Source organism: Siniperca chuatsi, linkage group LG4 (assembly GCF_020085105.1).
Source record: "Siniperca chuatsi isolate FFG_IHB_CAS linkage group LG4, ASM2008510v1, whole genome shotgun sequence".
In the NCBI taxonomy this organism is placed as follows: Eukaryota; Metazoa; Chordata; class Actinopteri; order Centrarchiformes; family Sinipercidae; genus Siniperca; species Siniperca chuatsi.
This window is the reverse complement of record NC_058045.1, coordinates 1,744,592-1,769,265: the sequence shown is the minus strand read 5'-3', so window position 1 is coordinate 1,769,265 and position 24,674 is coordinate 1,744,592. Positions and strand designations below refer to the sequence as shown.

General features: G+C 39.3%; 1 protein-coding gene across 2 annotated transcripts in view; it reads left to right on the top strand.

Annotated features, from left to right (window-relative positions):
• The window catches only part of lrp5 (low density lipoprotein receptor-related protein 5), a 113,632-nt gene that overhangs the window by 35,041 nt on the left and 53,917 nt on the right, over positions 1-24,674 (top strand). The window contains exons 6-11 of one of the 2 annotated variants that reach the window (XM_044192320.1): positions 3,495-3,691; positions 4,519-4,662; positions 8,981-9,069; positions 9,151-9,369; positions 9,770-9,858; positions 10,612-10,783. In XM_044192320.1, the coding sequence (XP_044048255.1) occupies positions 3,495-3,691; positions 4,519-4,662; positions 8,981-9,069; positions 9,151-9,369; positions 9,770-9,858; positions 10,612-10,783 (910 nt within the window). The remainder of the gene's footprint in view (positions 1-3,494; positions 3,692-4,518; positions 4,663-8,980; positions 9,070-9,150; positions 9,370-9,769; positions 9,859-10,611; positions 10,784-24,674) is intronic. The other variant, XM_044192321.1, reaches the window with a different exon arrangement.

Genomic DNA, 24,674 nt, shown 5'->3' with positions numbered 1-24,674 from the left:
CATGCATAGTGTGGTGGTTGGGGCCAGTTGCTTCCTAGGGATGTTAATCCTCAAATGACATTCACCTCCAGTTCTAAGTTCCACAGTAATTTATTTCATTTTGTCAAATTATTGAAAGTTTATAGATCTCAAGATTACATTTGATAGTTTATTGTGGATTTGAAGCAGTATTGAAATTTTATTTATTGTGACACAATACATTAAATTAATCACACAAAATAAAAAAACGCTATTTGTGTGATTAGTTACCAGTAAGATAAGACTTTGTTGATCCCGGGGGGAAATTAGGTGTCAGAGCAGCACAAGAACAAACACATACATAAAAGTACGTAGTAGTACGTAACAGTAAATAGAATGTAAGTACAAATGCTGCCATGAAAATGTCGGTACTCTCCATTGCTAAATTGTTAAGTGATCACTTTTCAATACACTAGTTTAAAACATTAAATCAATCTTTAAAGACTCTGATCAATGAAATGTTTTAATACCAGTAGCTTAGGGTTGTCTAAGGTTGTCTCAATTATCAGCTGATATTATGGACAAACTGCCTGTTCAATTAAGGTGGAAATAAAATACACTCCTTAAAAATCTAGCACCTATGAACATTACGGTACAAAAGACTATTTCAGGATCCCCTAGAGAAACTCAGATCAGCAGGAGTTTTCACTCACACACACACACACACACACACACACACACAGATGCATTTTAGTCAGTTCATTGTGCCTGCCCTATATAAATGAGCACAACCTACAGTTGATCTCAATGCCTTTAAGATTGGCTCTTTCACAATGTTTCCCCTTTTATAACAATTTGTGCATAAGAGATGATAATTGAGATTACCGTGATTTTAGAAGGTGGAACAAGACACACATTTAATGTCTCCTCCTCTCGCTTTCTCATATTGTTTCACCTTGTGCTGCTGCAACCTTTACGTTAATCTGGCGCCATTCAGTTGACTTGTGCCGTGTTGAAAGTGATAGAGAAATGTTTCAGGTCTGAACTAGTAGGATTGCCATCATGACTTTTACTTAAAAGTGATCAGTGTGTTTATTCAGACATGAGACTGACATGTTAAATTGCCATCAGATTAATGTAAAGGGGTGCAGGTCTGAAAGGGCCTTAAGGCAGAGTCCTTGATGCCCATTCTTCTTAGCCGATTAAAATTGTATGTGTCAAAAGCTGACCACAGTGTCTGACACACTGTCTTTTTGATACAACCACTAGGAGTCGCATAAGTCAGACATTTCAAATCCTACCGTGTTCCTGCTCAACAACTGATACTACAGTTGCTGTTATTGGCCTTATTACCACTATCATTACATTATTATTATTTTAAAATTCTCGGTGGAATTTGCATTGTGCTCCCCCAGCTATCAGAAAAAGGCATAAAATGCCCCAAAAATGTTATAAAAAAAACTCACATAACATTTCTCACACTTTTAGCCTTTATTCACACTCTATTGTAGCCCATTGTTCAATCAGTCTGCATCACAGAGAGTCAGTAATGACTGTAAAGGCAGCTTTTCTCTCGGAAACTACTGCTAGTGTAGTGTAATGTTACCTGCAGCTAATGTCTACAATTGTTACAATATGGTGTAGAGGTTGGATTAAATCCAAACCAAAATTTTGTGGAAATGTTTGACACTGTTGGAAAAATGTGGTAACCTCAGCCAGTGATTTTGTTCCTTTCTACAAACACTACACTAGCTCTCCCTCTTATTGCTTGAAGCTGCACAACGCAGTATTTTTATGTAACCACAGCACTCATTGTGCAGCCAAGATATAGAGTATGTTACAACATATGACATGCTGTTGTACTAATAGTCACAGTAGAGACATGTGCATGTACATGCAGTTAGGAGAGGCTTTAATCTGAATTTACCTGACAGCTTGAGTAATGAAATAATTTGCCTGTTTGCTTGTTAATTTGCACACATACCCACACAAAAGCTGAACAGAGCTTTGATATCTGGAGTTGGTTAAATTTGTTCTTTCTTTTCTTCCCTTAACCACTACTGGCAGGCACCTCTGCTTTTACAGCACACACACACACACACACACACGCACACACAGAGGACTAAAAATGATGATTGATGAAAGCCAGTTTCTGGTGTGTTGATATTCTAAATATAAGCCTCCTTTGATCCTGTGCCTAAGTGCGTTTCTGTGAGTGCATTTTCCTCTAAGTGATTCTAAAGTGTGTTTTAGAAAAGAACCACTCTCCCTTGATCATATCTAACACTTGATCTCATGAGACGCTTCTCTAGCCTTCATGCTTTTTGTAATTGTTTGGCCCTAAGTAGTAGGCGATTTGAGGGGCGATGCCATCCCCCTTGTTAGCAAAATGACCAAAATCCGTCCCCCTTGTTAACCTGTTGAAAAAATGCTCTGTGCTTTGTCTCGTAAATGGTCTCGGATCATGAGACATACTGGTTTTGAACTGCCTGTGGGAAGATTGGACATGTAAGAGTCTGTCCATTCTTGAAAAGCTGTGTTTCGCTGTCTGCTTTTTATAATATAATTATTTCACCAATGTGTCTTGTCTCTACTCTGCCTGTATGTCTGTGTGCTGTGTGTACCACCCACTGACTCACTCGAAACACAATGGTTATGCACAGATTTGATTGGCTGAGTAGCATCACGTGAGATGATTTACAACGCATGCAATTGGTCTGTGAGTTTTCTGGGCCGCTAAACTAGTTCCGTAAAGGCTAGAAAAGCTGCGCCGGATAAAATATAATCCCCCCCCCCCGTTGTTAAAATTAACAACTTGCCTACTGGCCCTAAGGATATAGAGAGCATACCTTCACCAAGGCTGCACAATCTTCTAAATGTGTTGTTATAATAATAAAGTGTTAAGAAAACTTGAATCTGCATTGTTGAGGTAAAACGACTGATCACATTGCCGTGGAATGTGGTCTAGGTATTCATCCTAGAGGAGGATTCGTAATGGTTTTCGGACCTTTCCTCTAGTGCCTCCATCAAGCCAAAATTTCACTTGTACACAAAAAAATCTAATGATCTAATGAGCACATTCATGCCCCCCCCCCCCAGAGAATAACAACCTAATTTCTTTCTTTTTTAACTCTTTTCTTGAAAACCACCCATATGCCAAAATGTTCTCTCAAGAGGACAGTCTTTTGATTTTAATGACCATTTTGGTACTGACCAAATGACATTTAACATTAAAGAACATTGGCTTCTTTTGTCAAATGAAAAAAGGATTTTATAGAAAAACAAGTTGATACTCTATGGCACCATTATCAAAACATTTCAAACAATATCCAGCCCGAGGTTGTGTTTAGGCTGACTGGGCAGCGTGGTGCAATTCTAATACTGGTTTTGGCATGATAGTGCTTTCTTCTTCTTCCTATGTTGACAAAATATCCCATTAAAATACAAAATTAAAATACATTAATTTGTCAAATTTTAGAAATACAAAAACACAAAACTTCCTCTTATTCTAAAGAAGCTTTTATTTTGTCCTGCAGTGAAACAGTGGTGGAGGGCACCCTAACCCATCCGTTTGCGCTAACACTGTCTGAGCAAACCTTATATTGGACTGACTGGCAGACCCGTTCCATCCACGCCTGTAACAAACACAACGGAGACAAAGCCAGAGAGATCCTCAGTGGGATTTACTCTCCTATGGACATCCAGGTCCTGGAGCCCTATCGACAACCTTACAGTAAGTGAAATGTTTTACTTATGTGTATGTACAGTACATGTGCATTAGAGTGAGATCAATATACCAGCAAACCATAACATTAAACTAATCCAACTGGAGTGAGTAGTGTTATTGATCTGTAATAATTGATAAATATAATAATAAATAACAGATAATCTAGTAGCAACATAAATTATAACATTTGAAAAGCTATCTGAATATGGTTCTGCAACACTTTCTACATCACAATTATTGTTTTATATACAGTGCTGTGAAAAAGTGTTCGCCCCCTTCCTGATTTCTTATTTTTTTGCATGTTTGTCACACTTAAATGTTTCAGATCATCAAACAGATTTAAATATTAGTCAAAGATGTCAATGGAGACTTTGGAGTGGCCTAGTCAAAGTCCTGACCTGAATCCTATTGAGATGCTGTGGCATGACCTTTAAAAGGCAGTTCATGCTTGAAAACCCTCCAATGTGGCTGAATTACAACAATTCTGCAAAGATGAGTGGGCCAAAACTCCTCCACAGCGCTGTAAAAGACTCATTGCAAGTTATCGCAAACGCTTGATTGCAGTTGTTGCTGCTAAATTAGTTTGATGATCTGAAACATTTAAGTGTGACAAACATGCAAAAAAAATAAGAAATCAGGAAGGGGGCGAACACTTTTTCACAGCACTGTAGCTCTGTAATTTCTAGTACATCACATCTTATTCACATCCTCATAATGTCACCTTTTCAGAAACAAAGAAGAATGGACTTGTTTCTTTCAACTGAGGAGCTAATCATATTTTCTCCTTCACCTATCTATTCTTCTTTCTCTCTCTTTCTCTGGTCTTTTTGTTGGTCTCACTGCAGTCCAGACTCCCTGTAGTGAAAATAATGGAGGCTGTAGTCATCTCTGCCTGCTCTCTCCAGTCCAGCCTTTCTACAGCTGTGTCTGCCCCACTGGAGTCCAGCTTAAACCAGATAGAAAGACATGCAAACCAGGTATGGATGTTATTTACACCAGAATGACCACAATCTAAACAGTCACTGGTAATCCCTAAGAATAAAATAGGAAAACCTGTGAGAGGTGCACTGCTAGCAGTTTTCTTAGAACCAGTAAAAGTTAGTCAGTGCTTTAAAAAGTACATCAAATAGGTTGGATTTTACTTTTAAACAAACCCTCCCTTTAGAACCCTCCCTCAGATTTATAAAATGCACAGAGGAGTGAATCACAACTCTAGGAGGCGTGGCCTCATGGCTACGTATTGTGTGACGTGGATGGTCAGGGGACACAGGGGAGACCACCGCTCAGTGTAGCATGGACAGCATCATAAAGCTTGAAGCACGTCTATGTATGTGTTATGTGTTAGGGAGGGGTGAGAGAATTTCGTCTAAACTGAATTTTCAACTCAGAAGCAGAAAAAGCTGTTTTTACACACAATATGTGTTCTGCTGGCAAAATAACCTGAATTAATGTAATATGCCAACAAGGATCTTTGTGATTATGTGTACAGCACAAAAAAAACCTGTTTACTTTTATAGTCACCCTGTTGTTAAGATGAGTCACTGACTCCTGAAATTTCGAGTCTCAATGATGCTGATGAGTAAAACTACATAATTGACAAGAAGTAATAGCCAAAACTGTATAAACAAAACCTATCTATTTACTTGTAAACATAATTACAAGTAAATAGATTAGAAATACCAGGATAGTGTCATTTGCTGACCCAAGTACAATTACTTCAGAGGTGGATTACCACTCTACAGCATTGCCTGTTTTTTATACTACTGTTGAAATGACAAACATTGTGAATGTCAGATAGCTAAATGTTAGATAGATAGATGGTTGTAGTACATGAATCTTAATTCTGTAAGTAAACTGCTCAAAGGCCCAATTGAAACTTTTGACTGTCACATTGAAGTGGTCTGTGTAAGATGGTGTCTCAAAGATTGTTGTTAGAGAAAGAAAAAACACTCTAACACCCCTGTACGACCTTGAGTGGACAGTGCATTTTTTGTAGTTCAACAAGACCAACAGAGTGGTGAGTTTTCTGGTGAAACGATCAGCTGATTGCGTCACTTCAATCTCACCGTTAAATTTATATTATGTCATATAACAACTTCAAACTTTGCGATTCAATAGCCCTAATGTGGTACCTCCATTATTTGCACTATGTAGCTCATGAAAAATAATGTACTCAAGTCAGGAGGCTACAGCTGACTTCTGCTGCTCATCTCATGTTTAGATTAGATTGTTGGTTGTGAACATTAATTAGGCTGCCACTAAAAACTGTTTCTGTCTTGTCAGCCAACAAATGCTTTTTACAGATGTAAATTGAATCTTTGAGTTTTAAAACGCAAACATGAAAGTTTATTCTTGATCTTGGAAACAGTAGTTTGACCAAACATTGTCCACTCACTAGTTTTTTCCAGAGCTTTTAACTGATACTGAATCTCCCACCATATACGAAGTTCCATATTTAGATCATGAGACAACAACTGTGCATCTCCATGACAAATGAGCAAGTCAGCTAAGGAAGACTGTGAGATGTGGTTGAAAGCTTCAGAGAAAGCTAATAAATGGACTGAGGTTAAAATTGTTTTGTCAAACTAGTTATGACTTACAAATGTTGAAAACTAAACCTTAAATGGATTTGACAATCGGTTTTGAAGGGATTCAGATTTGATAAGCACACAAGATGCTGGAGTCAGATTTGATACATTCTAATGTACCCAACCCTATTAGTGGATACACAAAGTAATATTTGCTGTTGCTGACCTCCATTACCATTGTCTTTGGTGTGTAATGTAGTGATGCAGCATAGTGTATCAGCTTGAAAACAAGTAAGAAGGACCTCTCTGCTAGCAGAGTGGGACATTAACTGACCATCCGCCATGTTGATTCCCACGATGCTAAAACAATAGAGCCTTATTCTGCAAAAACACAACACTGTGTTAGAGTGTGTCTGTTAGGCTGCGTTATGTGAATGTATTAAATTTGAATGAAGCATGCCAACCAATCACTTAGCCACTGTTGACAATAAAAACAACAATGCTCTATTGTGTCAGCCAGCAGTTTGTGTGTGTGTGTGTGTCTGTGCTTCTAATTTGTTTGGCTTGGCTGATTAAATTGAAGGCGTTTGTTATTGCGCTGGCAGCAGTGTGTGAGTGTTTGTCAGGGTTCTTAATGTCGCAGAATGAAGTCAAGCGACGACAAGAGTGGAATCACAGATGTTTTCCCTCCTTCCTTTTCATTTTCTATCCCTTCATTTATCCCCCCTTGCCTCAGTCATTTAGGTAACGATGGAACAACTATTGATTGGTTGTGAATTGCAGATTGCAGCTGGAATGAGAGAGGGAAAAAGATTTACATGATTTGCAGAACAGTGTGTTTTTGCTATCTGAGCTATCTGACTTTATTTTAGATATTGGAGATTATGTACTATAATGTACTATTGTGGAGACTTTATTGTCTTGTAGGTTTTATAAAATGTAGATTTTTATGGATCTACTTGAAATGTCATTATGTCTGCTATACAGTCATGGCTTTCTTAAGATTCAAGTGAACTGATTTGAAATCTGAGACAAAGAAGAGAAAGAAAGATAAGGCAGATATGGGAATAGAAAGAGAGAGACACTTTGAACTGCTTTAAATGTGAGCTCTTCAGAGTCCGAGACTCTTGTCTCTCACAGAGGTGTGAGACACAAAGAAAAACAGTTAATTGTCTCCCACGAGGTGAGTTTGGCTCCTGTTAAATCTGAACCACCAGCCAAACACAGTCGATGATCCCTCAGGACAGCAGAGCCCTTTGTTTCCAGACTGGATGGAGCAAGGAGGGGGCAAGAAAAGGGATACTAGTAGAGCTTGGCTCAGGCTTGGAATTTTTTTCACCACAGATTGATGTTTTTGGAATTCGTTTCTATGACTTCATATGTTTGGAGGACATTATTATTAGGCTATATTGCGGCTCTTTGCCACTGCGGCTGCTTGTTAATTGATCATCATGCTGCTGTCGGTGTTGGTGTTCTTTAAATTAGTTTGATGATCTGAAACATTTAAGTGTGACAAACATGCAAAAAAATAAGAAATCAGGAAGAGGGCAAACACTTTTTCACAGCACTGTAGGTCACAAAGGACATTTACTGCACAACCACTGCTATTATTTAGCTGATAATACTTTTAGATTTTAGATGCTGAACTTTTACTTGTAGTGGAGTATTTTTACATTGTTGTATTGTTACTTTTACCTAAGTAAAGGATTTTAGTATTTCTTCCACCACTGCTATTAGGGTCTGTTCAGGTTGAACACATGTTCTATCGGGTCTTGGGTTAATTCGGGTTGGGTCCGACTGTGCTCTGGTCTAAGTTGGATCAGACCTCACTTTTTAAAAGAAAAATGTATGCATGTCGGGTTTGGGTAGGTTTACCATGGGTCTATGGAGATATTGTTAGCTCCAAAAGCTAAATTGCACAGCTGTCAGCAATATCATTAGGGGTCAACAGTCAGATATCAAAACCCTGTTAGACATGACTTACCAGCAGTTTGTCATTATTACCATAAGTGGACAACCATATAGCTGTTATCAATAAATATAATGCCAATTTTAAGTAATTATGTTTATTAAATGTTTATTTAATTATGTTATAATTATATATGAAAATGATTGAGTAATTTGATTTGAAATTTAATTTGTAATCACAATATTTGTTAAATACTTTTACTCATTCTGTGATGATTCATAATAGACATCAGAATATGTGGCATTCTACGATTTTAGTGTGAAAACATATAAGGAAAAAACTATCTGAGCAGTTTAAAAAACATTGCCATTTACCAGGCAGAGACGGTCTTGACACATTACTAGGGACTAAAAGTCAGCCTATCTCTGCGAATGCTGCTTCGATTTTAACCATTATTTTTTATATCTGTCTCTTGTTCGTCTCTCAACTTTATGGACATAAAATACCGCATCACCTAAGTGCCTCTTTAACTGGAAGAAATTCTAACACATCCAACACCTCTATTTGAAAAATAGTATATGATGCAAGACTCGTCTGTTTTGCTAAATTTTAGCAGGACATAAAGGTGAACGATGTCAGCATAGAAGCAGAAAAATTATATTGTAGAAATGGAAAAATCACCACTATGCTGGTGTTCATATGCAGTAAATCCATGAGATCAAAGTAAGACCAGCTGTCTCAGAGCTAAATCAACTCTGTCACAAACCCTCCAGGGAGCACTTTTTGACTGCACATAAGTGCTGCTAAAAATCAACATGAATTAACACTTAATTAATAAAACTTGTCTGGTCTGTTTAGGAGCAGAGCAGGTTTTGCTGCTGGCTCGACGGACTGACCTGAGGAGAATCTCACTGGACCTTCCAGACTTCACTGACATAGTACTACAGGTAAACGCACACATACACAAACTTATCAGTCCTGTCTTCTTGCACTCTCATGTATTCATCATTGTTCCTCTGCTCATGCAGGTTGATGACATTCGCCATGCCATAGCTATAGACTATGACCCGGTTGAGGGTTACGTCTATTGGACAGATGATGAGGTTCGGGCCATCCGGCGATCCCACATCGATGGCAGCAATGCGATGATGCTGATTACCACGGAAATCAACCACCCAGATGGCATTGCTGTAGACTGGGTGGCCAGAAACCTGTACTGGACTGACACTGGTACTGACCGGATTGAGGTACATCTGAGACTTGACATTAGGGTTCTATTTATTGTAGAAAGCTGTCTATGGGAAAACACTGTTTGAGAGTTGTTTACTTTGTTACATCACCTAATTTATGGAATTTTAAAACCACTGATTGAGTCACTTGTAATGAATCTCTGCAATACTGACTGTTGTATGACCAATCACAGCATCCCTGCCCATGATGTAATTTTATATTGTTATATAAATATAAATGTAGTCCCATTCAGACCTCGCTGGTTTATCCCTGTGTAGCTTAACACTGAAAACAACCAAAATTGGGTGATTCTTAATAAGGAAGAAAGAAAGACAACCAAAGAAAATAATACATGTGTAAAAACGTTGTATAAACAGTGTTGTACTATAAGTATGTATGTGTCATGTGGTATTTTAGGTTACCAGGCTGAATGGAACCTCTCGGAAAATTTTGATTTCTGAGAACCTGGATGAACCGAGAGCCATCGTCCTGGACCCTGTTAATGGGTAAGTGTTAGCGTGTGTGTATGTACTGGAGTCCTCCCAGCAGGGCTGTAGCTACCATTGAGGACACTGAGGTCATGTCGTCTGTTGTTTTTTTCCTGACAATTTGGGGTTTTTAGGAATCTGGAGGAATTTTACACTCCAAAATTTAAAAACGAGCACTTGGTGACTATTTTTCAGTGTTTTTTTTAGACTCGGCCTTGGATTTGGCTAAATATATTGACCAAAACTGAAACAAATCCACTTACAAATTCTGACAACTTTTAGGCTAACCCCTAAAAAGCTAGTGTGGACAAGACTATGTTGCTGCATTTAGATGTTCATGGTTAGAAATAAGAGACAAATAAATAAAATATGGATATTTGATCAATTTTAGAGACTGGCTATGGCCCTGCATCCTAGCATTAGGAGCGACAGCAGGGAGAGAAAATGCCTGTCCTTAACAAGCAACAACAAGAATTTCAACAGCAGAACATCTCATTGATCAAAAAACAACAAGGGATTACATGAGGTTTAGATAAATCCAAAAATATCGATAGCAATAAACTCCACTGGTAATAAGGCTTATTACTTTCTTCTTTCTTCTTTAGAAATTATGAAATTATTGACTGCTGTAGGTGTGTGAAAATGCACATTTTCTATTCAAGAAAGACTTAGACAGACTTAGATAGACTCTATCTAATCTACAAATTAGCTAGGAAATGTGTAAAACTGGAAGTAAGCTCCATCTTCTCTCGTTGCCTCTGTCTCTCTCAGCTACATGTACTGGACTGACTGGGGCGAGCATCCCAAGATCGAGCGCGCCAACCTGGATGGAACGGACCGGGTGGTTCTGCTCAACAGCTCTCTGGGATGGCCCAATGGACTGGCTGTAGATCATGCAGCAGAAAAACTATACTGGGGAGATGCTAAAACTGACAAGATAGAGGTACGTCTAATAGCAGTCTATACAACATCTATATATAGTCCCACTAGCTCCTTCTCAGCTGGGAGACAGCTGAAAGACAGGACAGAAAGGAAAAGGGAGAAATCAGAAAAAGATGATGTGGAATGAGGAGAAATTAGATGTGTGTCTTTTAATAGTGATCCAAGGGAATGTGGCGTTATGCAATAGCTGGACAGACTTATGCACCTTGTGTAAGATTGTCATCTGGTTTGGTCTCTACTGGTCCGATGTGATCTGGCCTGTCTTGTTCTTGTCGGGTTTGGTATGGTCTGTACTGGTCTAGTCTGACCTGTTACACATTTTGTTCACTGACAGATACATTTTTAACCACTGTACATAATGCCAAGTAGAGCCTGTCTGATATGGGATTTTAGAGGAGAAACATTCACTGATTACCGATATGGCGGCTGATATAGTGAATTTTTGAGCTGGAATGAAAATAGAACTTTTCTATGTGGATTGTGCACCGATAAGCCTATGCAAAGGTACTCAGAAGGCTTTCTTAAACAAATAACTTTATTATGAATAAAATAAATTAAAAGAATAATAATAAATAATGAATTAAGAATGAATAAATAAAATAGTAGCTAAATAAACATCAGTACTGTTCAGTATCAGTCAATTGCTGAAGTAGCAGAAAATGCCATGGAAATACTCATGTAAAGCACAAGTACCTCTGAATTGTACTAAAGTACAGTACCAAATGTACTTAGTTACGTTCCTCCACTGCTCTCTACTAAACCATATATTCTCTACTCAAGATGTATGCTACAGCTTTGTTCTGATTCTTAATCATTATTTCAATGAATTGAACTCCAATCAAACGCTTTTTTTCTTGCTCATCAAAACATCAGCTGTTAATGTAACAGTCACAAACAGTAACTCATGGTTCGCTGCTGTCGAGTCAAGAGATAAACAGCGCATCTGCTATAAATGTTCAACGTATCTGGTGAAAAAATAGGCTCCTGTGACTCCAACTAGGTGACAATGTACACTCAACAGACTCAAACCACCACCACACCGTTGTCTGTTGAGCTGCAGAATGACGAAGAGAAGCTGTGATGCTTACTGTTCAGTCTGCTACTCACTGGCAACTATAGCTGGTTAGCTCCCTCGCTAACACAACAAACAGTTGCAATAAGTATGAGTGATGTGACGGTTGTCAGGGACACGTTTATATTAGTCATATTGAAAATGATGGTTTCATTGTTTATTAACTTTCCAGCAATGTATTTCACAAACTATTTAGCAGTTTACCATGAACATGCCGCTTTGACACCACTACGTGCTGCCCGGTGCTAAGATTATTGTAGGGTTAGCGACAGCCCACATTTCCCAGCATGCACTGCCTAATGCTGAAAGTTTCTTAGCTGTCTTATGTTCCAAAATGCAAATGTTGGTTTTTGTTAGTGTTTGTAATGTGTCTGTTCAGGACATGGTGGTTTATGTTGGTAGTTGTCATTTTTGTGCTGGTTTATAGTTTTAACCATTAGTGAGGTGGCTATTACATTTCCTGATACCAGCTGTATTTCAGTGGTATAATGTGAGTTCTTGAGTGTGGTCTCTTCTCTCGCATGTTAGACTTCTAGCCATTGTAATGTTGATGTACTCTGCTGCATAAACTTTGTATTGACACCAATATGTTAACACAGACCTGTCTTTCTGGCTAATATACTGAAAAGAAACAGTTTTATATCGGCAAGTATTGGATAACGTATACATTGGTGTGAAAAAGTGTTTGCCCCCTTCCTGATGTCTTATTTTTTTGCAATTTTGTCACACTTAAATGTTTCAGATCATCAAACAAATTTAAATATTTATTAAAGATAACACAAACACAAAATGCAGTTTTTAAATGAAGGTTGTTGTTATTAACAGGAAACAAAATCCAAACCTACATGGCCCTGTGTGAAATAGTGATTTCTCCCCCCCCCCCCCCGTTAAAACATAACTGTGGTTTTTCACACCTGAGTTAAATTTCTCTAGCCACACCCAGGCCTGATTACTGCCACACCTGTTCTCAATTAAGAAATCACTTAAATAGGACCTGCCTGACAAAGTGAAGTAGACCAAAAGATCTTCAAAAGCTAGACATCATGCCAAGATCCAAAGAAATTCAGGAACAAATGAGAAAGAAAGTAATTGAGATCTATCAGTCTGGAAAAGGTTATAAAGCCATTTCCAAAGCTTTGGGACTCCAGTGAACCACAGTGAGAGCCATTATCCACAAATGGCGAAAACATGGAACAGTGGTGAACCTTCCCAGGAGTGGCCGGTCGACCAAAATTACCCCAAGAGCGCAGCGAGGACTCATCCAAGAGGTCACAAAAGACCCCACAATAACATCCAAAGAACTGCAGGCTTCACTTGCCTCAGTTAAGGTCAGTGTTCATGACTCCACCATAAGAAAGAGACTGGGCAAAAATGGCCTGCATGGCAGAGTTCCAAGAAGAAAACCACTGCTGAGCAAAAAGAATATTAAGGCTCGTCTCATTTTTGCCAGAAAACATCTTGATGATCCCCAAGACTTTTGGGAAAATACTCTGTGGACTGACGAGACAAAAGTTGAACTTTTTGGAAGGTGTGTGTCCCATTACATCTGGCGTAAAAGTAACACCGCATTTCAGAAAAAGAACATCATACCAACAGTAAAATATGAAATTAGGGCTGCAATTATTTTTTTATCATAGATTAAATGGACTGTAAATGGACTGTACTTATAGCACCTTTCTAGTCTTTCTGACTACTCAAAACGCTTTAACTACATATCACATTCACCCCATTCACACACATTCATACACTGATGGCAGGTGCCAACTGCTTATCAGTTGAAAGAAGCTAATCATTCACACACACACTCACACAATTTGGGGTTCAGTGTCTTGCCCAAGGACACTTCGACATGTGGGCTGGGGGAAGCTGGGATCGAATCGCCGACCTTCCGATTGGTGGACGACCCGCTCTACCACTAAGCCACTACCACTAAGCGACGATTACCACAGTCGCCCGATTAATCTGCTAATTATTTTTTGTTGGTCTACAAAAAGATCAGAAAATAGAAGTGTTGCCCCCTCAAAGTTGATGATTGGTAGGCTGTAAACTTTACAAACCAAGTTGTGTCTCAAAATTACCTACAGTAACCACAAAACAAACTGTGATGGAAGTAGAGAAGTGTAATGGAAACAGAGCAGCGCAATGCCGGACAGTGTAAGGCAGGGCAATGCGACTCGTGTCTGTTGGCTGCTCCGATTCTCTCAGCTCTGGTGCTGTCAGTGAAGTTGGCTCAACTACTTTTGACCAGATGCTGGTACAAACTCGACTGCCGACCAATGTGACTGCCTCTTCAGCTGACAGAGATGTCAGCAGCAGGGCAGGAAAGACTCTCTATGGTGCGCTAGGATTTTATAACTGAACTATGACCAGGACACACCCTTTTACTTTCTTTGACTGTGTGGAAATCAGATTTTTTCACATCTCAGATGATGAAAAAGGCGTTAACCTGGGTCTTACAGGTAAGACATGAGACAAATGTAGGCTGATACCGAACACTTCCATCACAATTCCCTAAAGTCTAAGGTGATCAAATTCAAAACTTTTGTCTGTGATAGGTAAATAGTGACACAAGTTGAGTAGTCTGACTTAGGTTTTAAACATCACAGGGCATGACGGGCTCGACAGCGATGCATGTCAATAGGTCACACTATGTGACAGAGTGCTAAGAAAGTTTCTGGCCTCAGAAACCAGGTTACTGCCAAAAAGCTGAGAATGCTTAAATTACTAAAGAACATGTGAGTGTGGCAGTAGTAATTTTTTTTCAACATAAGAAGAAGTCAAATTTATACTGAATAGTGGCTTTAAACCAGAATTAAAACTTATGTTCAAAGTGCTTCAAACCACTTGGTCAGCTTGACAACCAGCGCTGAAAAAACACACATTTACCCAGAATTCCTACATGTTTCCCACTTTCTATAGATATTCTTTTACATTTTGTTTAAGTGTTACTCAGTTGAGAAAGCAGTAACAGTCACATTAACTTGTCTGATTTTGGGTCTCCACACCCCAGTCTTAGAAGCAGAGGACAACGAAGTGAGGCAGGGCTGGTGGGTGGTTGTTGTTTTTATTGCCCTCCCCCCTCTCCCCAAGACTTGTATAGCTCCTTTTAAAGCAGGTGCTCTCCATTCTCCTTCACTCTGTTAATATCACACACTGTCTCTTTCTTTAGACATTATTATTTTATTTCCCCCCAGCTTGTTACTACTCTTTGATCTGTATTCTTTTTCTTTCCATTTCTTGCTCCTCAGCATTTGTCCCTGATTTTGTCTGGCTTGTCTGTGATTTGGTGGTTGTTGTGGCGTGTGCAGAATTGGATGAGTTTACTAGTGTTAACATATTTTCATATCAGCAGAGAGAGGAAGAGAAAAGACTAGAACAAAATAGTGAATGCCTGAGCTTTCTGGCTGAATGCTTTCCAATTGGAAAGGGGTGGCTCTCTCTCTCTCTCTCTCTCTCTCTCTCTCTCTCTCTCTCTCTCTCTCTCTCTCTCTCTCTCTCTCAGGACCCACCTCAAAGGGCTTTTTTTCACGTTTCAGCCTTGTTTTTATCCTGTTGAAAAGAAATTGCTGCTGGGTGTGAAGACATTTCCATTGTACGTCTGCCTGCGTCTCGTGTGTGTGTGTAGTCTGATTTTGTTCAGTGTTTGTTATTACACACATACATGAAATTATTCTGAATGCCCACTAAGATTTTAAGCCATGTCCCATTTTTCAAATTTACACCTCGATGACAGAACAGTATATTCACTGGAAGTTGTTTTAAAGGATAATTCTTATTTTTTTAGTTTTGTCATAATGCCGTCAAAGCAGCGGTCCCAAGAAAAGCTGGGACAGATGAGGGAACCTCAAATACTAAATACTAATACACCCCCCCCCAAGAAAGAAATAGAGCTTGTAATATATGTCACACCAGAGAAGGCTTTTATGGTGAAACTAACAAGTTGAGAGAAAAATTGATGTTTTTATGTTTTACGTTGACAACGACATACTTCAAGTGGTGATTGAAAAGTATGGATGGTATGGAAGTATGGAAAATACATATGTCGAAATGCGTACCATGGACACCAGTTGAAAAAGATGAAATGAAGGCTGTCCTGGGAGCCCTGTATCTATTGGGTGTATATCTTGTATCAGCATGAGTCCATAAGATCGCTGTGGTCCAGCAGTCACAGTGGGAGACCGCTCTTTAAAGCTGCATTCAGCATCAACAGGTTTGAGCAAATTGTGGCATTCTTGGGATTTGATGACTGGGACACATGTCATGTGTGTCACATGTAAGACCAGAGTGGGAAATTATTTGTTGCATTTCAACAGCTGTGGAATGTGTTAAAAATGTGTGAAAAAATGATGTGGTTGATAAATACATGACCATTGATGAACAGCTCATCCCGTTCAGAGGACACTGCAGGTTTCGGCAATATATTCCCAAAGAAACCAGACAAATATGGGATAAAAGTTTCTGGTGTCTGATGTTGCAAAGGTGTACACATTCAGTGGTTTGCCATATGTGGGCCATGAAGGTGGACAACAGTACGTCAGACTGGCACAGAATGTTGTAAAGACATTGGTGGGTCCGGTACATAACTTGGGCATAAATGTCACCACATTTTGCCAGAAGCAAGCAATGGTGTCTTATGTCACCAAAAAGGGACATGTGGTCATTCTGCTGTCCAGCATGCATGACAACAAGGAGGTTGTGAGAGATCTGGAAAGCCTATGGTGATCATAGACTATAAAGTAAGTGCGCAAGTGGTTTTCCTGGCCAAATTTCCAACTTGGAAAGCCAGACAATCTCACAGGCATTGCACTTTCCTGGAAAGCCTCGGATTTAAGCTGCTGTGGCCGTGTCTGGAGAAAAAGAATGAGGTGCCACGGCTTCCAAAAGCTACGATGGGTGCTCTGAAAGTTTGTGGTTTTTCCAGAAGCAGAGGGGCTCAAGCTGAGGAACTCCCACAAAAATGCCAGAGATGCCACTGTCAAACCAAGCTCAACTGCAAAACAGTAGCGTTAAATGCAACAGTTTATGCCTAAAAATATTAATGGCATTAATGAAACATTTTCATTATCTTCTTTAAATTATTTAAAAAAAAAAGGAATAAACAGCAAAAATATACTTTGTGTGTGTTTACTGTTGTTGATATGTTCTGAAAAGTTTACAAGAAATATGATTTTGATATGTATAGCTTATTTCACATTAGATAAGTACGACCCGAGGTAGGACACCCCCAATTTAAGGATTAAATGTATATTCTGACAATTTGACTTGTGTCTCACTTGAATACTTGATAATTGTTGAAGCAAAGATGCCAAATATTTGATGGGTCCAGGTTCTTTTACCCTGTATGTGAGAATACATTGCTTTTCTTGGTCTTACTTTATTTACTATAAAGTGAATATTGATATGTTTTGGATTTTGGGTTGTTGGTTATACAAAACAAGCTATTTGTAGATGTCACCTTGTGCTCTAGGATTTTGTGATCAGCATTTTTCATTGTTTTCTGACATTTTATAAACCACAATTAATCAATTAATTGATAATATAATAGATTAATTACTAATAAAAATGAAAAAATAATAGTTAGTTGAAGTCTTAAAACAAATTCACTGCTCACCCAAAATAGCTTTTTGGAGATGCTGGAGCTAAGAGACTATGTACAATAATTAATCCTTTATGAATTGTTTAGTTTCAAAAGCAGCGTGTTGGAGGCCCTGCTGCTTTGTCATGAGTGCCAGTTGATAGTATTAGTATGAATTGCAATGTCTTTAATATATTATATTATATTATTTACTATTTTAGTCGTGTGTACATGTATTATGCTTAGATATTTGGATTGTACCTCTGCTTAAGACAATGTGTGTGTGTGTGTTTATGTGTGAAGCGAGCCTGCCAAACAGCTGAAAACTGAACAGCGCCCAGCATTTTACTTTTTGAAAGAGAGAAGAGAGAGAATGATAAATGACTAAGGCAGACTGAAGACTTTGTCCAAGAACACTGGAGGAATTCTCTCTCTCTCTCTCTCTCTCTCTCTGTGTGTGTGTGTGTTTTCAAGTCTTTTTTAAAGAAATCTGACTCCCCCTCTGCAACCTCTCCACCTCCTCCTCTGTGGAGAAAAAAATCCCTCTGAAGTTACCGCAGAGGCCCCCTCCTGTTGAAAAGGAGTGTTTGTGTGTGAATGAGAATGTGAGTGTTAGCTGCTTTGACTGATGTGTTGCTTTCTCGAACACATACACAAAACAGCTGCTTTGTTGTAATATGCAGATTGACTATGCATAGTGCCATTCAATCACACTGCAGAGCCATATGGTAACTGCTTGAGTGTGTGTGTGTGTGTTTGTGAATGTGAGGTAGAACTCAGAGAGCAGGGAGGTGTACAGTATATGGTGGAATTTCCCCTGCTTAAGGCCCTGCACCGTTTCAATAGTCTAGCTAGTCTCCTTGACTGTGTCTTGTTTCTGTAACCATCCGGCTGGCTAAGTCTCTACAACACCAACTGAGACTTATGTGTTAATGTCAGTGGTAGAATGTAACCAAGGACATTTACTTAAGTACTGTTTTTAATACAATTTTGAGGCACTTTACTTGAGTTTTTCTGTTTTTATAATTTAATTAATAAAATTTCTACTTTTACTCCACTGTATTTATGACAGTTGAAGTTGCTAGTTTCTTTAAAGAATAAGATTTTACATATAAAATATATGTTTATAAATGTTTATATGATGCATTGTTATAGATAAACTACCCAAAAGTACACAATTTAAAGTTGTTCAAATTAGCTCCACATTAACCAACCACAACAGTACACTGCACAATGTAAGATGTCAGTCAAAGGCAGTGCAGAACATAAAAGTTTTTAACCTGGATTTAAAAGTGGTCAAAGTTGGCCTGCAGCCCTCTACCTGATGACTTGACCTTAATACTGCTGTGCAATATACTCTTTTCAGTTTAAAATTCCCTATTTATTGATATTTATTCATACCTCTGTTACTGCTGTGCAATATCCTCCGTCTCATTATATCTTAATAGGCTACACTTAACAGTTCATGCACTATTAATTTATACTGTATTATTATCATCAACCGGTAAACCCACTTTGTACTTCACACTTATTTTAATTTTATACTCATACCCGCTTGGTACTTAATTTATTCCTGACCTGTATTATAGTGGATTATATTTTTTGCTGTCCTTCAGTCCGGCCCGCTCTAGCCATTGGTAGGATTTCTTGATATCAGCCACTTCAGTTATGTTCCGGTGGTACATCCCATGTAGGGGTTTGTCCTCCCATGATGGTCCCTCCTCCAGCACCTCTTCCTCTGTTCCCCATTGCCTGAGACATTCACTGAGCACGTCATCTGTTGGGGCCTTATCTTTGATGTACTTGTGGATCTTGGATTTTTCATCCTGGATAGTGGCTCTCACACTCACTAGTCCACGGCCACCTTCCTTACGGCTAGCGTACAGTCTCAGGGTGCTGGATTTGGGATGGGGTCTGCTTGGTGGGTCTGCTCTGCTGTCATTACCCTGCCATTGAGCGTACACTTTTGCAGGTTGAGTTACGAACAGCCGGTATATATATTAATTGAAAATGTGCATCCACTTAGTCTCCAGCCTCCAGTTTAGCATTAATATTTGCAAAGAGGTTACAACTTGTATTAGAATCAATCTTCAGGCTTTATGCATTAGAGACACATTTCCAGTAATATTCGTCTTGTATTTGACTATTCTGATGTAATTCAAGATGTTCTTAGCCTTTTATAAAGCCTTTGACACTGTTGAGCATGATTTTATTTTCTTTTGCTTAAAAAGATATGGCTTTTGAAAATATTTTTTGCATCGTCCTCAAAGCTCTTTATACAAACGGCAATAGCGCTGTCAAAATAAGGCATGGCACCCCTTCTAGATTGAATTTAAATAGAGGCATAAGACAAGGTTGCCCCATCTCTGCAATCCTCATTCTCCTAGTTTCCCAGGTTCTCTGTGAACATAAAGAATAGCAACATTAAAACCATCTCAATTGCAGACAAAGAAAATGTGATAAGTCAAGTGGCAGACAATAATAATAATAATAATAAATAAAACTTTATTTATAGAGCACTTATCAAAATAAAGTACAAAGTGCTTCACAACAAGAGAAATAAAATACCACAGTGAATGATGAAATATAAAGAAATAAAATACATAAAATACACAAAAGCAATAAAATAAACCAGTTCAGTTCAAAAGCCAGTTCAGGTAAAATCAGGATCTGCTTTCAGATAAAAATTTGTTTTGAGAAGAGACTTAAACGAAGACACTGACTCAGACAACCTAATTTCTTCGGGCAGGTTGTTCGAGAGCCTCGGGGCCCTGATGGCAAATGCTCTGTCCCTGTTAGTTTTCATCCTGGACTCAGGAACAGACAGGAGACCCCAGCCCGAAGATCTCAAACTGCTGGAAGGTTCATAAGGGATTACAAGGTCTAAAATATAGCCTGGAGCCAGGCCATGAAGAGCCTTAAAAGTAATCAACAAGATCTTAAAATCAATCCTAAAACAAACAGGGAGCCAGTGTAAAGAGGCTAAAACAGATGTGATGTGGTCGTACTTCTTGGTCCTGGGTAATAGCCTAGCAGCTGAGTTCTGTACAGTCTGCAGTCGTGTCAAAGTTTTTTGATTAAGACAAGTGAACAGACTGTTACAATCGTAGAAAAGGTTTCAGTCGTAGTCATCTGGACACTGTTTTCAGAATCAAGACGTTTCGGCTCCCATCCGGAAGTCATTCTCAATTGTGAAAAAATTGGACGGGAACTGGAAATTTAAGCTAATCTGAGTTACATAAGCCCTGCCCTCAGGAGGGAATCTGCCTGAGTATCTGTTAATAGCTAGTTTCACCTGAAACTGACCTAATAGTTGGCTTCACAATGGCTTGAAGCCATTTTTGTGAAGAAAGAGAACCCCTCTTTGAACAGAAATGGTGGTCTGAGATTTAATCTGCCCAAAGTCTATCAGAGTGTATTATCACCTTGGTCACGCCTATCACATGCTAATCAGGCACTTAACAGTGATGAAGTAGATGCAGCCAGAGAACAATAGGCCTGATTACTGAGCACTGGGCCATCTTGAAACTATTAGGTCAGTTTCAGGTGAAACTAGCTATTAACAGATACTCAGGCAGATTCCCTCCTGAGGGCGGGGCTTATGTAACTCGGATTAGCTTAAATTTCCAGTTCCCGTCCCATTTTTTCACAATTGAGAATGACTTCCGGATGGGAGCCGAAACGTCTTGATTCTAAAAAAACAGTGTCCAGATGACTACGACTGAAACCTTTTCTACGATAGAACACTCCTGGACGAATGAGGCGCGAGGAGATAAAAGCATATACAACAGTTTCTGCATCAGTAAGATTTAAAATAATGCCATTCTGTTTCTAAAGAATGCACTTCAACTTCCCATAGTGGTTTTTATTGAGTCTTTCTCCAAAACATCTGTCTTAAGCCTGCATATTAATAAATGTGAACTGCTAGCAATTAAAGATTCTATGTCTGATTGAAAAAAAATAGCATTTCTATCAAACAGCAGGTTACGTATCACAAAAATATAACCAAAAATCAACAAACTAGATGCTCCCTTAACTTTGACCCAATTATGTAAATTACAAAAAAGGACAATCAGTGGCTTCAAAGAGATCTGACATTATAAAAGGAAGAGCTTTACTTACTATAGCTGCTGGGATCTTTAGGTTAACTTACCCACCCCTCGGGCTTTTTGCCTTTATTGGATAGGAACAGCTGAAGAGAGACAGGAAAAGGGGGAGAGAGAGGGGATGGGCTCAGGGGAAGGTGAAGTGAGGACATCAACAAAAAACAAAACTCTTTTCTTAAAATGACCAAAACATTATTCTAGTCATTATTTACAAATACTTACAAATGCAATTCCATCTGGTTCTCTGTTATTTAAGGATACAGCGTGTCCCATTCAAATCTCTTCCATTAGCCCCACTAATTCCTTTATAGGAAAAATATGTTTTTCCTCTTAATGGAAGAATAACAATAGAGCATCAGGTCTCTTTTTCAACATGATGATGCATCTTTGCCAAATGTAATTGTTTATTGGAATAGCCATTTAGAGCATTTACAATGGAAGAGTATATGGATATTATCACAAATAACATGTGTATTCATTGAAACTGTAAAATAAAGTTGTTGTGTGAAAACCAGACCCTTCACAGATGCATTGAGGGGCTCGGAAACCAGATTAGAGAGGTGTCTGGTCAGGTGCAGTACTGGGTGAAAAACCAGACCCTGCTCCAACAAATAGAGAACCAGAAAAAGGAAAACAAGACAGACAGGGAAGCCATGAGTTGACAAATTGAAGCCCTGAAAGATCAGATTCAGGTGCTCAACACAAAGCTGCAAGATGGAAATGCATTGAACAACAAGTTTAATGTACTGAAAGAAGAAAGAGGCCATGAGCCTACATATTTCTTCCCAACAGCAAAACATTCATGAGCTTAAAGAAACTGTCAAAGAATTGAAAGTCTTTGAGCAAAAATATAATAAAATAAAAGAAGAAAAAGAGGCCATGAGACAACAGACTGACACCCTGAGAATAAACATTAAGGTGCTCAAAACAAAGCTCCAAAATGTACAAAACTTAATTGTCCAGGAGCAGGAGGAGGCTGCTGAGATGGAGAAGACACTTGGACAGCAGGAAGAGGGGAAGTCATCTTCCTTTAAAAAAAGGAAGATGAGAAGCTCAGGGGCTGGATGAAAAATATAACACTAAGAGGCCATGAGCCAAAAAATAGATGCTCCACAGCTAGAAATCCAGGGGCTCAGAGAAAATCTAATACAAAAGCTCAAAGAAGAAGAAACGCCACTTGTCCAAGAGCATGTGACGACCTCAGAGAGAGAGAGAGAACTTCACCCACAAAAGGAGCTGATGCCTAACATATGAGAAGAGTGAGACAAATTGATCCACCCGAAACAGCAGCGCAATGAGAGTGAAGCTGAGTTCTTGTCCAGTTCTTGGACAAACTGTCAATGCCTTGAAGCGAGATAATGCTGCTCTGCTTCAGAAAATTAAGGAGCAGGAGGAGGTGTTGCTGAAACTGATGGATGGGTACGAAGAAACCATCAAGCTTAAAAAGAGAATCCATGAAGCTACAGTTCAAGAGTTTGCCACAGAACTCAAAACCTTGATTGAAAACTACAACGCAGTGAGATTAAGATGGAGGCCATGATGCAAAAATATGATACCCTGCAGAGAGAAAATCAGGAGCTCAGAGGAAAGCTGAGAGGAAAAATCTCTGCGAGTGAAGGAGCAGCTGAAGGCCTCAGATATGGAGAAAAGACTTATCCATATATTCTCTTCATAAAGACCTGGTACAAAAACTGAGAGAAGAGTTGGACAAAACGATCCGTCTGAAGCAGAAGCTCTATGACGGTGAAACTGAGTGAAACTGTCAACTCGGTGCCACAGAGGAAAAGAGTGAGACTGTCATGGTTCAGAAAGAGGTTGTGAGCCAGAAAAACGCAGCTCTGCTTCATCAGATCTTGGAGCAGAGCAGAAAGCTTTGGGGCTCATTTATTCAGCAGCAGCTGGTAACCACTCAGAGTGAAGACATGCTCTGCAATCAGGTGGAATCCAAGTTCTACTCCAGCTGAAGACCAGGGAGAATGCGGACCTCCAAGCCGAAATCCAGTCACTGAAACTCAAGATGAAACCCCCCGACAAGTTCAATGTAGGGAAGTTGGACAGAAGCAGTCACCGCCAAGAGGAGTGGACATTACGCTACAGATCCAGCCACCTAGAATTGCCGCCTGGGGCATGTTAGGCTGGCCCCAGCAGGGTCTCTGCTGGGTACTTGGCTGAAATTAAATCCCCCTTGACGACGTAGTGAACACGCCGCCGCCTCGTACTGCCCCTAAGCACCATGTGTGGAAACCAGTTGCAATGATTTTTCCAACCACCGGGAGGAGCAGTGATTATCAAAGCTGCAGGTTACTGCCATCAGACTGCTGTGACTTCATAAGTTTGCTGCTGGACATTTTCATTGACCAAGTGCGTCTGAAATAAGCTGAAATAAGCCCATCTCGCTCTCATTGAAACCGATTCAAACAGCAAGTTAGCGATGACACACAGACACAGTGTTGCCAACGCAGCAACTTTTAAGACCCTCTTAGTGACTATTTCTAAAAAGCAACTAACGACAAATCTCGTGACTTATTCAGACCATCAGGGGTAAAGTGAGAAATATACACAAATCTATTATATTGTATCCTAATTTATTCCCATGCATGCTGCTCAGAGTAATCTCAGTCAGTCTCATGCAGGAAGGAGTGACAGTGAGTTACTATGGTTATGGGATGCTCTGTGTCTCTGTTGCTCTGAAACTTCGCAACAACACAGAAGGACAAGGTGGGGTGGTAGAGAACATAGACAGCAGACTTTGTAGTGATGAAAATATAATTTATTGTCCCCCCTAACAGTGACATGAAATAGCCGCCGCTGACCTTTTAGAGGGCCTAATGCTTTAGACGGGGCAAACTGCACTGTGCCTTAGTTTGCCCGTTTTTTCTTCTCACTTTCCTAGACACATCATTAGCACTTGAGTGTACCTTTTGTTTGCACTTAATGGGCCATCGTCATGTCATCCTAACAGGTCTGCCATCCCCCACTATAGCCCAAACATATGCAAGCCTGACCCACTGAAGAAAAAACTCCACAATTTTATTTGGAATCCATTGAATGGCAAAAAATACACTTCAAATGAACACTAACTTCAAAATGGCCATCTTCCTGTTAGGCGTAGGGCGTGGCACCAAAAGACTTTTTGTAA